The sequence below is a fragment of the Epinephelus moara genome, chromosome 23 (assembly GCF_006386435.1).
Source record: "Epinephelus moara isolate mb chromosome 23, YSFRI_EMoa_1.0, whole genome shotgun sequence".
NCBI lineage: Eukaryota > Metazoa > Chordata > Actinopteri > Perciformes > Serranidae > Epinephelus > Epinephelus moara.
The window spans coordinates 8428819-8446121 of NC_065528.1; the positions used below are offsets into that span (position 1 = coordinate 8428819).

At 39.8% G+C, this 17303-nt stretch overlaps 2 protein-coding genes across 2 annotated transcripts; one reads left to right on the forward strand and one right to left on the reverse strand.

Moving 5' to 3' along the window:
- The first annotated feature begins 33 nt into the window (after nt 1-33).
- Nucleotides 34-10133, forward strand: osgep (O-sialoglycoprotein endopeptidase). The gene is made up of 12 exons (XM_050036237.1): nt 34-171; nt 2232-2351; nt 2451-2570; nt 3331-3506; nt 3652-3747; nt 3837-3886; nt 3988-4066; nt 5719-5784; nt 5919-6009; nt 8184-8259; nt 9099-9197; nt 9453-10133. The coding sequence occupies exons 2-12, from the start codon at nt 2237-2239 to the stop codon at nt 9490-9492; spliced, it is 1008 nt and encodes a 335-aa protein (XP_049892194.1). The 5' UTR covers nt 34-171; nt 2232-2236; the 3' UTR covers nt 9493-10133.
- A 479-nt stretch (nt 10134-10612) lies between these two features.
- On the reverse strand, nt 10613-16751 carry si:ch211-214j24.10 (uncharacterized protein LOC558894 homolog). The gene is made up of 4 exons (XM_050036238.1): nt 16617-16751; nt 12810-13604; nt 12658-12690; nt 10613-11473 (listed from the first exon to the last, which is right to left on the reverse strand). The coding sequence occupies exons 1-4, from the start codon at nt 16630-16632 to the stop codon at nt 11424-11426; spliced, it is 894 nt and encodes a 297-aa protein (XP_049892195.1). The 5' UTR covers nt 16633-16751; the 3' UTR covers nt 10613-11423.
- Between the last annotated feature and the right edge of the window lie 552 nt (nt 16752-17303).

The window sequence follows — 17303 nt, forward strand, 5'->3', positions numbered from 1 at the left end:
AAAGCTTTTTGGTTAGGCCATCTCTGCAGCTGCCTGTGTTTGGGTCCTTCAGCTTCAAATGGAGTAGTTGAGTTGTAGAAGTTAGCCGAGTGACAGACAATTATTAGATTAAAAGTTTAATTAGAACTAATTTGGATTAATGTAAACCGGCGAAGGAAAGCAAAAAGCTAGGTATATTAATTTGTGTTATTTAATGCAGCGTTAATATATCGTTTAGTCATACGAAGACAGTATAGTGTCACTACTAGCAGCTACACAACCATACAGGGTGTTTTATTGGGTTAGACGTTAGCAAACGTAAATATGAACAGTATGTACGCATGTTAGGTTTAATGTGGCATTTCATAGGTAAAATATGTGTCGGGAGGGTTACTGTATACGCCAATGCAGTATCTGTTACATGTCGCATTGTTTCAAATTTAAAAGAACCATTTACAATGTGACAGTTTAATATTCACATGCTCGCGAGCACACTATTAAAGGGATAGTTCAGGTTTTTTGAAGTGGGGTTTGTATGAGGTATTTATCCATAGACAGTAACTTAGATGTCAGTCAGCACGCCCCCAGTTTGAAGAAGCAGGCCCACATTGAAGCAAGCATTCTACTGCTGTGGAGGGGTCAGCAACACAGCTTATTTTAGCTACCTAAGAAAAGTCCCACCTAAAAACAATTGTATCAGTAAAGGTGTACGCCATATTTAGATCATATTAACTGCTCATATCACACATTGATTTGAAGGGAGAATGACGCTGTTACATCTCTATTCAAAGCCAGAAATTTAGTGATTTAATATTGCTGAAAACAGGACCATGTTTCCTCTGATAACTTCAGACCCAGACATTCAGGTGGTTTTCTATGTCATTTTTAAAGTTTAGATTGTTATTCAGCATAAAATCTTTATCTCACAGGACAAGAGCATGGTAAAGACCTAAACACAAGCTGTACTCACAGAACATTCACCATGCTAAAGTGCCTTGTCCAGCATTAGAAAAAATAGCATTTATAAAAACCAGAGAGCTAATAGATCAATGGCAAAGCATTAGGGAAAAGTAAACACTGATTTTGTAAAACAAAAAGTAGCAAATTAACTATCTATGATTGTTAAAAATAAGAAATAACACAGCTTAACAACTTAAAACAACTCTATTGTGAAGAAAATAACTTCATGTTCACTCTGTTTTACCTCCAAAATCTTTCGCCCGGTATGCTCAGCATCTTAGCTTTCCCCAGAGCTCACGCAGCAGAGAGGTTGCAACATAACGTTACAAAAAACAGCAGAGCACTTTGCCTCCCCCTCATTGTGTTATTTGCATACAGGCAGGAGATTTGAGCTGTGCTTTCAAATGAATCCCTGTTTATGTGAGTGTGTGTTGGAGGAAATGGAAATTCAATTAATTTAATGAAAATAAAATTATGGCTTAATGTAGGATTAATGTATGTAGGATTTTTTTTTTCTGAAATCTGGGAAGCAATTTTTCTCCCTCAATCATGATTTTTTTATCTTCCTGGGGCATTTTCGCCCTTTGCCCCCGTCAGTTTCTGAAGCTGGTTGACCTAGACTAGTGGACATTGCAGTTACTAATATTAGAACTAAGAACTTAGAATTAAGAACCCGGTCAGGCCAACTGCACCGTCTACGCCCGCCCAGGACTCGGCTCAAGACCATGGGCGACAGGGCCTTCGAGGCTGCTGCTCCCCGTCTGTGGAACGCCCTCCCCAACCACCTCAGGGCTCCACAGTCGGTCGATGCTTTTAAAAAAGGACTCAAAACCTTCCTTTTTCAGAAAGCCTATCCTGACTAATTTTATCTGATTTTATCTGCTGACTGTTTTTATTGTTTTGCTCTGTTGCTCGATTTTACTGTTATTGTTGCTTTTATTGTTATTGTTGCCTTTGTACTGTGCACTTTGAGATTTGTATTTAAATGTAAAGTGCGTTATAAATAAAATCTATTATTATTATTATTAGACCAAATATAATGTGTAAAATTGGTGCAGTACCTCTTTAATATCTCATATTATGGGAACTATTCTGACCACGAGTAAATGGGCGTCCAAGAAAGATAAAGTAATTCTAGGGAAATACACTTTAAAACAGATACTTTACTGGTGTAACAAGGTGGTTACTGGTGTATGCTTTCTGGCTTCTATGCAAAGACAGAATGCATTAGTCTTTTCTGCACACTGCTTTTCTCTTTCCTAAATTTTTGTTTTGTTTTGTTATTTTTTTAGGTGCCATGACTGTAATAATTGGATTTGAGGGCAGTGCCAATAAGATCGGCATAGGAATCATCAGGGATGGTGAAGTGCTTTCCAACCCTAGACGGACATACATTACGCCTCCTGGTCAAGGCAAGTGGGATTATGTCACCTCAATTTGAGTTGAAGATGCAGACGGGCATCATAACAATCTTGCATGTGAAGCTAACAACATGTAATTTTATCCATCAGGGTTCATGCCGAGCGACACCGCCAGGCACCACCGTGCTGTCATACTGACTGTCCTGAAGGAGGCGCTGGAGCAAGCAGGGCTGAAGCCTGCTGACATCGACTGTGTGGCATATACCAAAGGTAACGTAACATCTTGAGTGTTCACCTTGTGTTAGAATACTTACAACAAAAGTTTTTATACATCGGGCCCCAGACTTGGCTGTGACAAGCCGTGTCATGGGCTAGATTTTCTAAAGTCTGAAGACAGCCAAGAGGAGGTGCAGGAGTCTAGTTTTCCCCCAGGTCAATTGAATTACAGTATGCTGAAATCTTAAGCCTATGGGCCTGAACGACGCATAGTGCGTCCAAATTCACACCTGTTCTTCTCTATGGTTTTTCTCCGCGACTGTGCATCATAGCGAGAAGCCACGCATATCACGTGAAACGGCGGAACCGTAGCTTTCCAACAAGATCAAGCACTTGTCAGTAGTCCAATGTTTTCAAAGCGAAAAAAAAATGATAAAGTTACACTAAAATTATGTGTAACAGAGCTTTCATACAGCTCTGCACACACATTACTCTTGGATGGATTACTCGCGAATGCCGAGCTTAAAAGTAAAGGCAGGAAAAATACCCCAAAAAAGGCCTAGGGCCCATTGGGTTAATATGGATTTTTTGCCCATTTATGCCAAGAAAATCTGCCTACCTGAGCTTTAAATGAGAGTGGCGCAGTGTAGTAGTTATGATTATCCATAAAACATCCTTTGTTCATCAGTGTCCACAAGGCTTCATCAGACTGACAGACTTATGTGATGTTTTCTCTCAAACAAGGATATAATGTCTTTTATCACTCCAACATGACCAAAACCTCCCTCCTTTGTTCTTCTTTCTTCTCTGTCAGGCCCTGGTATGGGTGCCCCCTTGGTGACGGTGGCTCTGGTGGCTCGTACGGTCGCACAGCTTTGGGGGAAGCCGCTCCTTGGTGTCAATCACTGTATCGGACACATTGAGATGGGTCGACTCATCACGCAAGCCAACAACCCTACTGTGCTGTATGTCAGTGGAGGGAACACACAGGTTGGTTTCAGGGTGTGGGCCTCGCTCCCACTGCTAGTCTGTTGGACTTCCTGATGATCAGCTGTCAGTAAAACATTTTAGTGGAGCTTTGACCTACACTGAGTTTTATGTTCATTAGGTACCAATCTAACTTCTATTCGTGCAGGTTATTGCATACTCGGAGCGGCGATACAGAATATTTGGAGAGACCATCGACATCGCAGTTGGCAACTGTCTGGACAGGTTTGCTAGAGTTATAAAGGTGTGTGTCATTCTAGTCTTGTTAGAGCAGCCTTTTTTTCTTTTACTGTATGTGATAGGTGTGTGTCTTAATACTTTTTCTCCACTCAGATTTCCAATGACCCCAGTCCAGGTTACAACATAGAGCAGATGGCCAAAAAGTGAGTGAGAGCCACTGAGCAGCTTCACTGTTGTGTGCTTCATGTTTGTTTTTACACTACTAATATTCACTACTAACTTTGCTTCTCGTCTGTGCTGTTAGAGGGAGTCAGTATGTGGAGCTGCCATATACAGTAAAAGGAATGGACGTCTCATTTTCTGGGATTTTATCCTATATTGAGGTGAGTGGTTTGCTTGTTTGTTGAACTATTTATCAACAATAAATGCTATCAAGAGAATATTGATTGAATCTTCTCTGTTGTCTTTTGACATGGTGTAGATCAGTGTTAACTCGGCTAATGGCTTGTGGGGCTAACAGAGTGCCAGGTGGCCCGCTGACCATTTTCTAATTTACAGTAAAAATAAATTAATTCGCACTGGGCTTTTTTTTTGTACTTTGAAATTAAACGCTTTTCGAACCAGTCAAGTTGCAGTTACAGTTTACCTTCATGTCTGTCCAGACTCATATGTAGCCGTGACAGAAGATAATGCTTCAAATATGGAAAGAAACTACATATTCTAAAACGTGGATGCATCACACACATCTTCCCCCCGGCAGCAGAGAAGATCTATACAATCAGCACAGTTTCACGGTGGACACCCAAGATTAGTGTCACCAATTCAGTATCTGACCAAATGTCTTCCATTCAGTTCCTGAGTTTTGACTTTGAATAATGGCTCAAAAAGTGTTTTTGCAGAACATTATTATGTCACAGTAAAGTTAGTCTGAGTGGGCGGAAGTTCGCTGCATAGATCAGCCTCTCATTGGGCGGAATGAGCCACCCGCTGAAGTCCCGCCCTACCACCTCCAGTTGCAGTTTTCAACATGTCCTTTACTAACTTTTGCGGTGTTTGATCTTGCCGGGATGTAGCCATTTTTCTGCCATGGTTCGCGTCCAGTAGGCGATATTTTTGTGGGCGTGTTACACCAAAACCTGTTTCCCCCCGGCAATATTTTTGCAAGCACACCGTTGCTGTGGCACCGCCCAGAACGATTGTGATTGGTTGAAAGAAATACAAGCAGCTGGGGCGTTTTTTTTTCTCCAATCTTAAAGTGAGAGTCGGCCCAGCCAGACCTTTCTTTTCTTGAGAAAGGTCTGGTGAGCGAGACTACAGTAAAGTTGACCTTTTGGATATTAAGTGTCATCACCATCATTTTAACGTATTAGACATTTGTGTGAAATGTTCACAATTAACGTATGAATTCTTGAGTTAAAGCCAAATGTTTTGTGAGGTCACAGTGACCTTGACCTTAGACCTTTTGACCACCAAAACCTAATAAGTTTATCCTTGAGTCCAAGTGGAGGTTTAGGCCACATGTGAGGAAGTTCTCTCATGGCCTTCTTGAGATATCATGTTCACAAGAATGAGACTGATACAAGATCATGGTGACTTTTGACCACCAAAATCGAATCAGTCATCCTTGAGTCCAAGTGGACGTTTGTGCCAAATTTGAGGGAGTTCTCTTAAGGCCTTTTTGAGATATTGCGTTTACAAGAATGGGACAGATGGACAACCTGAAAACGTAATGCCTGTGGCCACAGTTGTCGCGGGTGCAGAGGTGTAAAAAGTGCCAGGAGAAGATGCGTCCCGACCCCTTGACAGAGGCTTAATATGGATATATTAATTATTAATCTTTGTTTATTAACTTGCACTGTGCCTCTTGTCATTTTGCAAAAGTTGATCCTGGGCAAAACAAGTTGAGAATCCCTGGTGTAGATGTTAATTAGGCAAATCCTTGAGCTGATACTCTGTTACAGTTTGATGCCTACTACTTCATCATTCTTTTATTTCATGCTTCTAACTGTTTCTTCTTTTTGTCTTTCTTCCATAGGAAGTTGCACATAAGATGCTGGGCTCTGGTCAGTGTTCAGCAGAGGACCTGTGTTTCTCCCTGCAGGTACTAAGAGCCATCATTATTGCTCTGTTATCACAGTGCTGCCCCATGTGGTGGATCTGTGTATGTCAGTTAGTTGATAAGCTCTGCAGAACCATTTATAGATTGTTGCCCAACATTAAACCTCCCTCCCACAGGAGACTGTGTTTTCCATGCTGGTGGAGATCACAGAGAGGGCCATGGCTCACTGCGGCTCCCAAGAGGTCCTTATCGTGGGGGGCGTTGGCTGTAAGTACATCAGACATAGATGCCTCAAGGAAAAAAAATGGAATCTGAAATATTTGAACCCTGTTTAAAAATCTCTGTGATGTCCTTTGTGCCTCTGGGTTGTATTGTTTGGTGTAGTTTTCATCATCCAGTGCCCAAATGTCAAGACATTTCCAGCAGCTCTGATACTATGTCACTGTAACTTCAAAATCAGTATGAAGTGTGAAAGAGTCAGGTTTTCTTTGTAGAGTTGCCAAGTTCATCATTCAAAAAGGGACAAGCATACAATAGGAGTCAGACAGTATGTACACTATTGTATTGTACAGTATTACAACAGTTGTGAAATGCATTGAAATCACAGTGTGAGTCTAAAGTTACTTAATTTTGACAGGTTACCCATTTTTGTTCTGTGGAAAAAGTTACTTAACACAAGAACACAAATATTGTCTCTCCTGAATTTGTCATGTTAGCAGAGTAGCAACAACACAAAAGATTCTTCCTGTCTTTGTAAGTGGAAAACCATAGAAAATGTCCATGCAGTAGGTGTGTAACATTGCCAAAAGTCACAGTTCAAACCTGTTTAAGACTCACGGTTTGGTACAAGTTTGGTACAGTGGGAAAAAAAGCAAATGCATAATGATACATCTAAGTGTCAAAGACAGACACAATCTTTTTGCCAGGGACTAAGGTAACATTTTGCCCACTGGCACCTTTGGTTAGGTATTTTTATTATAAATATAAAGATCATGCATAAATACTGAACAAACTCTTTCCCTACTATAACTCACTACTATATTTTATGGCATACTATAGTATGACTTTTTATTACCTTTTTTATGACATACTATTCCATGACTTTTTATAACTTTTTTAAAGTANCTTTCCCTACTATAACTCACTACTATATTTTATGGCATACTATAGTATGACTTTTTATTACCTTTTTTATGACATACTATTCCATGACTTTTTATAACTTTTTTAAAGTATGCTATTTGTGTTTTTTTTAATGACTTTATGACATACTTTACTATGACTTTTTATAACATACTTTACTATGACTTTTTATGACATTTTGTTGACATACTATACTATGACTTTTTAAAACATACTTTACTGACTTTAAAACATACTTTACTATGACTTTTTATAACATACTTTACTATGACTTTAAAACATACTTTACTATGACTTTTTATAACATACTTTAATGTGACTTTAAAACATATTTTACTATGACTTTTTATGACATTTTGTTGACATACTATACTATGACTTTTTATAACATACTTTACTATGACTTTTTATAACATACTTTAATATGACTTTTTATGACTTTTTATAACAAACTATACTATGACTTTTTATAACATTTTGTTGACATATTGTACTATGACTTTTTATAACATACTTTACTATGACTTTTTATAACAAACTATACTATGACTTTTTATGACATACTTTACTATGACTTTTTATGACATTTTTTGACATACTATATTATGCCTTTTATGACTTTTTTTTGACATACCATACTATGACTTTTTATGACATTTTGTTGACATACTATACTATGACTTTTTATAGCATACTTTACTATGACTTTTTATGACATTTTGTTGACATACTATACTATGACTTTTATGACATACTATACTATGACTTTTTTAGTAACATTTTTATGACATACCATACTATGACTTTTTATAACATACTATACTATGACTTTATGACATTTCTATGACATACTATACTATGACTTTTTATGACATTTTTTTGACATACTATACTATGACTTATAACACACTATACTGACTTTGTATAACATACTATACTATAACTTTTTATAACATACTATACTATGACTTTATGACATTTTTATGACATAATATAGTGACTTTTTTTAACATACTATACTGACTTTTTATGACATTTTATTTGACATAATATACTATGACTTTTTTTTTAACATACTATACTATGACTTTTTTAATGACATTTTCATGACATAATATACTATGACTTTTTTTAACATACTATACTATGACTTTTTTTTAACATACTATACTATGACTTTTTATGCCATTTTATTTGACATAATATACTAAAACTTTTTGTAACATACTATACTATGACTTTTCATTCCTTTATTCACCAGATGATTCGACCTGTATGACCTCTTGTTTCCTCTGCAGGTAACTTGCGTCTACAGGAGATGATGGGAGTGATGTGTAAGGAGAGAGGAGCCAAGCTGTTTGCTACAGATGAAAGGTAGGTACTTTTATTTACATTTAAATGACAATAGTTGGCTTCAGATTCACACCTGTAGACAATTAGTTGGATGCCCCTGAACTGACACTTCTTATCTTTGTATGCATACACTGTAACTGGTGTTGCACAGAACCCTGTTTCAAAACACAAACTCAGGATGCCTCCAGCCATCTCACCATCCAATGGTGTGGGTGTCCCATGATGGAGTATCTGCTGTTTTAGAGGCCTTTTCAGTTAACGAGAAACATTCTAGGTGCAAACATGTCATCATCGTGAGAGATAATCATGCCAAATGTTAAACAGGACCGCACTGTTGCTTTTGCATTTAATTCTATTAATTACAAACCACACATACTGCTAATCATTTTTCAGTCTATGCCATTTTAGACTGTGCTTGTGCTGCTTTTTCCACCTCAAGTGCTGTTGTTTTCATTCATTTCAATTAAATATTTCATCCAAGTACTTTAAATTGAGAAAGTCATTATAATAAACACACTGTCAATGATAGAGTATTGTTGGATGGTAATGTAGTTTCAAATACAGCCAAAAATATAATGGCATACTTTGTAAAACAGTTAGCAGGAATGTGAGGTGGATGTGAGTGCTAGTAAATGGACTGAACATGCAAAAACACTAGTATGACCCTTTAAGAAATATTAACATTTGGGTCACCCGTATCAAAACTGTTGTATGAATATATGTATGTGGAAAGAGCTGTCGTCATTTCTTTCCATCACATGCCCTTACTACTAAGTTCCTAAAATAGTCTGAGATTTCAGTCTTTGAGAACATAGTGTTCCAGGTTCAGTCCAGATAACAGTGTTCACTTTGTACCACAGATTCTGCATAGACAACGGAGCAATGATTGCTCAAGCCGGCTGGGAGATGTTTAGGTCTGGTCAGGTGACGGAGCTGGAAGACTCATGGATTACACAAAGGTAGACTCGATGTTACTGGTTGTTTTTGAATCTGTACACTCTGCTGTTCTCATTTGTCTTGTGGGAAATGATGTTTATCCAATCTGGTTGCTTGTGATTTAATGATCTAACAAATTGGTAAACAGGAAAGTTGTAAAACCTGGATCTGGGCACTCCCAAAATGTAGGAAATTAATAGATTTAGCATTGTCACCTTTCTGTGCTGTCATTCCTTGTTATCTGTTCATGTAGACCATTAACATTTCTCTTGTCCCAGGTACAGAACAGATGAAGTGGAGGTGACGTGGAGAGACTAAAAGAACAACATCTTGGTGCTACATAATGTTGATGCAGCGGGTCTGTTACGACGACTCCACTGAAACAACACTTCAATTCTTTGAAAATTAGGCATTTTGCTTAATAGAGAGCCAGATTTTGTTCTGAGAATATTTCTTGTGCAGTTACATTTACAAATTTGGGAGAACTGTGCTACCCACAAATCTTTCAGGACCGCCGCTCACTCTAACACAATTTATTCTGCTCAGTAGAAGTGGTGTAGTGGTGAGATCAGTGTTGCTTGGCTCCCTGCTGACAAGGAACACATTTGGTCACTTCCAGCACCGTCGTTCCCTGTTTCGCCTGAAACAAGGCTGAGCGAAGATGTCAGATTTATAGTCTGGCTTTGACACTTTTAATTGACTGTTTTTTTCTGTACGTCATTGAAACCCCATACGGTGCAGGATTTGCAGCTCTTGTACAATTATTTGGTGTTAAAAATGTTCAGTTTGTTCAACCACAAATTGTCAGTTCTAATGCACTTGTAACAGAGTCCTGCTTCGGGTTGGCTACCAGCCAAAAAGGTGCTTTGAGGGTGGTATTTGTCTTACTTTTAATGGGTGAAAAAAAGAACATGCGGGTCAAAGCACAGGTGCTGGGTAATAAATATATTAAAATTAAATGTGTTCTCAAGTTTTTATCCTCTCACTGCTGACCTTGTGTGTTGACTGTCTTCTGCACCAGCTGGAATATGACATGTTTCTTTTAGGTGTGATACCACCAGGCATGTTGCCTGGAGATGGGCAGCTCAAAATTATGACAATAAGCAAAAAAAAAAATCATTAAAATTGTACTTCCTGGATTATTTTATCTTCTTTTACATGAGTGAAACGTCCCAAAAGATCACTTAAACATGCCTATCAGTCATTTATGGTTATTATAGGATATGCGGTTTAGGTTCAGGATGCGACTCTTGTGTCAGTGGGTAGGGTCGTGGAACTAGTTGGTCATATGTGCAGCTGGTGAGGGGTGGGGCTTAAAAATCAAAACCATGCAGGACTCTTGTAATTGTCAAGGAGGGAAACATGAACAGAAACATGTGATTTTTAAATGTCAGCCTGTACAGCAGTAAAATACCACTTTAAATAAAAAAGACTAAAATGGAACTTGTCAAGTTTATTCATTTTTATTAAGCAATACTGTTCACTTACATTCCTCCTCTTTCTCCAGTGTAATTTTTTTTTATTCAATAAATTTTCTTCTCAAAAATCAACATACTGAACATGGTGAGATCCCTTATGGATTCATGAGTAACATTCGCCCGATTAGGGAACCAAATAAAAACAAAAGAAAAACGGACACAGCATTAAGATCCGACAGGGGTAAAGGGTGAACTCTACTGTGCCTTTGACTACACCCCTCTGTAAACTGAAGACACGGATACACAAGTCCTCTGCATACATTAACCATAAAACTCAAGCAGGTACAAGACATTCTTCTGGTTTTAATTGAAAAGGGGGGAAATAAATCACTCTGGTGAGGGTTTCTCGCACACGGAGATTGGTCACAACAGATTTAACAAAGTGCTTGATTGACCACTCGCTTTACAGAGGACAAAGTGATAAAACTGCAGCTTTCAAAAGGAGGGGAAATTAAATTACAGCTCCTCAGAGATTGTTTCCTTTAAAAAAGACCAGCTCTACACATACAAGCTAAAAATGGTAATGAGAGGCGATGAAAACAGGTCTGATTAATTAAGGCAGGCTTTCTGTAAGGCGTTAAAAAAGTCCATTGCTGTAAGATCTCAAAGGAGTTAGTCCAAAGTGTCTCAGTGTGGCTTTGCGTGAAGACATCATCCTGAGTGCAGTGTGTGTGAATGGGACTCATAAATTTGTCCATCTTTACGTGTTTCAATGTGCATGTAGGTGTGTGTTGTATATGTGTTTATATATCCTTTGGGTTTCTCACACTGCTAGGCTGGGTGCTCCTGGGCGTCCTTGTACCAGACGACCTTTTTTGGAACTGCAAAACAGAAAAAGAACAAAGTGTCAAAGGGAGAAGTTGGAAGAAAAGAAACGTGTAATGACAGGTCCACAAAACTGAAGCCAAAACATCTGAACCACCCCCTGGTGGCTGGCTGCAGTATAGGTCATACACCCCACCCCTCTAAGTTAGCAGACGGGACATGGGCCAAGCTAAAAACTATATGTACACGTCAAATAATTTTTTCCGAAAGATGGTTTCTGTCTTTATAGGTAGTTCTTATAATGCTGATGTTTGTTTTGGTGTCTGATAAGTTTGGTTGTGACTGGTAATTTGATGTTAAGAAGACAGAGCTTGATGTCATTATTGACGGCTGTGTACCCGCCAAGCACCCAGTGCAAGTAGATTTCTGTTTGGCGGGAAGATCTAAGAAGGCTCTCCACCACACTGGCAGGTCAATGTTTGTACCAAAATCGTAATGTAATTGATATCTATACTGAGACCATCTACTGCATTTTGATGTCATTTAGAGGCGTTCTGCTCCACTACTTGTCTTCTGTCAGTGTCGGAGTTCGACACACTAACACACTCTCAAGTGCCGCTAGCACTGTTCACTGCAGGGACAGAAGGTTGATCCACTTAACTATCACTTGCCACCATTTTGCTGCTAGCTCCTGCCATGCTAGTGAATAGCTGATGGTTATGAGTGTTGCCAATATTTATGAAGGGGGAACACAATAATATGGAGGCTCTGTAGTCTGAAACAAGACGGAAAACTCTTGTTGAGTCCCACACTGTCATCAGCAGCACATTCCTTCTATTTTTACCTTTCACAATAAAAGCCACAAACAAACAACTCGTCACTGCTTACCACCAAAGACAAGATTATTTACATGCTGCGGCTGTGGTGATGAGTTGCTCAATGTAGTGAAATAATCTGCTTCAGATTTTGCTCTGGCCTCTTCTTTACATTTGTATTCAACATAAGACCTTAATATCTCAATGGAATATACTGGGACAAATGTATATGTGACAGAAATTATTATTTTGGATGGTTAAAAAAACTTGACCAATAGATCTTTCATCTACCAATCCTTGTGGCTAGTGAGTCAAAAAGTGATTCGACACTGCCAACAACCTTGGGTATTTACACATCTATACAGCTGAAGTCAGTTCAACATTTCATAACTATTTCAGTCTTGCTCAAAAAACAGTAAACATACCTTTTTTCTGTTTGTTACAGGTAGCATTCCATTCTGAGGAAACAAAAACAGAGTCACTGTTAGAATTATTACACCGAAATTATCATTTTCAATTAAAAAAAGAACAAAAAATCTGGCAGGACATGGTCTTCAAAGCTCCTCATAACTCTTACCTCTACTGTGATAGTTCAAAGCCTCCACTAGATGGCGACAACTAAGCAGCAGCTTCCCGTTGCTCTCGTCCACCTCTTGGCGTGTGGTGGGGGTGACGGAGGTAGCGACTGGAATAGGCGTTTCTTCGGGAGGCTGGACTGTCAGAACTGTCTCGAACTGTAGGTCTGCTGACTGTTCAGCGTCTGTGGGCTGAGGAGGGGGGGCAATGGCTGCAGGGCGAGGGCTGGAGCCCTCTGTGGCCGGCCTCGTCTCACTGATGAAACTGAGACCCCACTGGTTCTGTAGCAGCACACCGATGGCGGGGCGGTCCTCCTCCAGCCCGCCGCTTGTTGCTCCCGCCTTCACCTTGGAGGCGTAGCTGACAGCAGGCTGCAGCTTGGCTGGGCTGTCCTGCACTGGGAAGGCAGGTGGGGGCTTGAGCAGTGACAGACTGTCCTCCACCCACCTCTCCTTTTGGTTAACCTTTTGTGGCCGCTCGCTTATCCGGCCGACCCCCTTCTGACTTTCCCTGCGGAGGCTGCGGCCTTTGTGCTGCTGGCCTTTGCGTTCTTTTTCCCTGCGGAAGCTGAAGGTGTGCGTGTGGCCGGGTGCGATCAGGTCGCCCTCGGGTGAAAGCTGACGGGGCTGCTGGTCACTTCCGGAGATGCAGCCACCACCACCACCTCCACAGTTGCCTGAGCCGGGAGAAAGGCGACGGTTGCGAATGTGTGGCTCTGAGTTGGTGGTTGCGACAAGAACTGCTGGGTCACACAGGGTATCGGACTCACACACGGTGTTGCTGGCTTCCCATGTACCTAAAAGAGATGTTGACATGTCAGTAATATCCACTGTTGTCACATCCTACTTGAACATACCACGAAATATCACACATGCCACAAACAAGTTCTGGAGAACATCACAATTTTGACTAAGCCTTAAGAGCTGTAAACTCCAAAACCTCTCTCAGGCTTGTTTAACAACAGTCTTGAGTTCAGTCTTGAGCGCACTATGTGTCCAAACAGGTGTTTCACACCACAGGATCCTTCACTTGCCACTGCTTCATAAACGGTCTTTGCACTTTGGCTGTTTCATATAAACAAACATCAGGGGTGGGTGACACACTCTCATGTGACTTCACTGAGCCAGTAGAGTTTACTCAGAACAACAGTTGCCTGTATTGCTGCCTGTTTATGAAGTAGTGTAGAAATGAACAAGATGACCCCATACTGAATTAACAGGATCAAGCAGCTGGGAGAAAAAACACAAATCCCAATTGTCCAGTGAGTGTGTGGACCGTTGTAGTGCTAAAACAATTAGCTGATGAATCCATTACTCACCTGAGAGACAACGGCCAACAATTCTGATGAGCCATTTCCCTGCTATCCATCTATATGATTAGTCCTCTATTATCGAGCAAAAATGTTGGGTCCCAGCCTTTAAATGTTAAACTGGCACCATTTCCCTCAGCCTTGTCATTATAAATTTAAAAAGTTAGGGGTCTGAAGTGTTGAGTCAGACAAAACAAGCAACATGAAAACTCCTGAGGCTCTCAGATCAGTTCAGATCAAACACAATCTGATTTATCAAAGATGTAAATACCAGTTAGCCCCAGGCCTGTTTAAGTGACATCAGTGTTTAAATAAAACTACTTGCTGGAAAGTCTCAGGGAGCTCACTGACTGCAGCCTATCACAGCTTCTTATACCTATCACATACACCTCACCATTACTGATCGCACCGTTGTTTCGGAACAGTGTGTTATTCAGTAAATGGCTCATCGCAACAGGGAATGATTGGATAACTTACTGTTTACAGGAGGGTTATCTGTACCTATTCACTCACTTACTGCACGATACACACCCTCACATAAGCATACATTTATACTACAGCTCATACTGTACATACTGTCCTGTGAAGTATTTATATTTATACCACTGTCTATACTGTACATACCAGTTCTATAATGTATACACCTATTCATATCATGCCTCCAGCTCTAATAATATTTACTATTAGCACAACTTTTACATGTCCTGCATTTGTTTTTATACTTACCTGCACTGCTTACTATGTTCTACTGTACATGTATCTTAGAATATTCATATCACTATTGCAGTTTATCCTCAATTACTAAGACATGCTTAATGAGGATGAAGGAATCTACTCTATCTAATCTTTGCTCTCTTAGCACAGCAGAGGTCCTCAGTTACAAATATCTCAATGCATTTTCATTGGTTTCACACAGATTAACTGTGTTAAACAAAAGGAAAACATCTATTCACAGCTGATAGAAATGACTTGCATAACTGTAAATCTCTAATGCACCCTTGTGAAACTCATTTGCATAATTCTTCTATCAGCAATCAGTCCATATCCATATATAAAAGATGCAACCTTTGTGTCGCTATTTGCAAGCATGGATCGAAGAGGCCAACAGCATGTACAAATTAATGATTGATTTAATAAAAATGAATGATGAAATATGTCTTAGAATTTCATCAGGGCATCTAAAAAAATAGAAAGTGCAAGTGTAGAGTGTGGCAGGGTTTGGTATCTCTGGTAAAAGCATCTTTGGAGAACAGAATACAACTCATACTGCGATATGCTGTCTTGCCTTTTATGGCAAAGACTATAACGATGCAATGTGTCAACAAATGGCACAGGCACATAGCACCGATTGAGGTTGAATCGATCCATACCGACAGCTGTATTTTATATTTTGCTGTCCAATGTGTAACGATTGATCGAAACAAGATGTATTGATTGATATAAATATTTGTTTTGTAAGTGTTTCAGTTTCGGTCTGTGTGTGGACTGATCTGAAAATGTAACATCTGCAAAACAAAGGTGTTCAAGCAAGTGATTAAAAAAAATATATACTGTTCATACTACTTATATTGTACATCTACTGTGTGTATACACATTCTATTTATTCTATTTTTATTCGGTAAATTCTGTACATTTGATTTTTTTCATTTCTGGTTAGCTGCTAAATTGTTGTTATCTTAGTAGCTTTACTAGATATAATGACAAAGGTAAATCTAATCCTATCCTTGCTGAACCCCTTTCTGTCCACATGGCACAGACAGACAAACAAACCCATCCATGATTACACCTCGTCGTTTTTCAAAGCACGGCAACTGAAAATAAAATACGTCCTCGACTGTGAAACTCCCAACAGGTGCTCTGCAGGGTTACAGAACTTGTGGGGCCACAAATTTAGATGCAACACTCAAAGCGATTATGAAATGGATACACCCGGCCTGAGTAGCGTGCCCAATCCAAACCGCCACATTTCAAATAACCTGGTATGGTAACGTTAGTTACCAATCCAGGGAGCCCGTCTAAAACACCGTGACCGAAAGTAGCTCAAACAGACTCTCCATTTTCTGGCTTAAAGAGTAACTTGACTACTTTATTAACGTCCCTTCGGATCAATCACGCTGAGATTCTTGTGTGCGGTGCTGGCAGCTAACGAGCCAGCCGAAGCTACAAGCCAGCACCGGTGTTAGCAAACTTTAATTAGCAGCGTCATGGTGCGGCGAATAAAACTCGACGGTTTACAGTATCTGCCGTCGCGGCATGGTCAATGTAGGTCAACAGCGTCTCAACAACTACTGTCGTCCACGAAATGGCTCTATTTTTTACCAAATGGTTGAATTAACAGCTAGCTAGCATGTTAGCCGAAGTCAAAGTTTCGTAACCGTCCATTCAAAGGCTGCTATCGATACCTCTAGCATAGATGCTAACACCGTCGGCAGGACAACAAAATACGCTCTGAAAGTGAACTATTTCGGTCAGATATGTCACAAAGTTGTACAAACTTACCTGTTTTGATATGCATGTCTTTTCGTTGAACGTGTCGCGGAAGCTAAACCGTTTAGTAACTTTTGTTTACAGCGTTATGATAACGACGGCTCGGTGGATGAGTCGTGTGTGGCCACCCGGAAGCGACACGAGAATGTGGGTGGGACCGGAAGTCCTTGCAGATAAGCGGTCCGGCGGGAAACTTGGAGGGAATTTTGGTATTCAAACCCAACCAGATCGTTAACCACGTGGTAACAGGGCTGTATATTCATGATCGGGAATTTTCTTCAAAAGGTATTTGTATAATAAAGAGCCAAGATTATTTACGTAAAAGATTTTGCCGACCATCAACACATCAAAAGCTATGGAAAGGAAAGAATGGAGACAAATTAGACCTTCTGCAGTTGTTTGCTGCACAGCAAAATAGGCTATCATTCCTGTTTCGTCACACAGATGAGACAGCCATATAAAGAGTCTTAAATATGATGTAACTCTTTTCATGACTTATTTAGCTCTAAGCGCTGTCATTTTACATCAGTCTTGAGTGGATCACAGACATCTTTCCCCTGTGACTCCTCCCTTTCATTGTTTTCCTAAATGTTAACACCCCAAAGACAACCTTTAATCATTCTACATACATAGAAACCTGTAAACAGTCACACAGTGGGGAGAAAGTATGCAAAGCCTGGCCAATTAATGACACTGCTG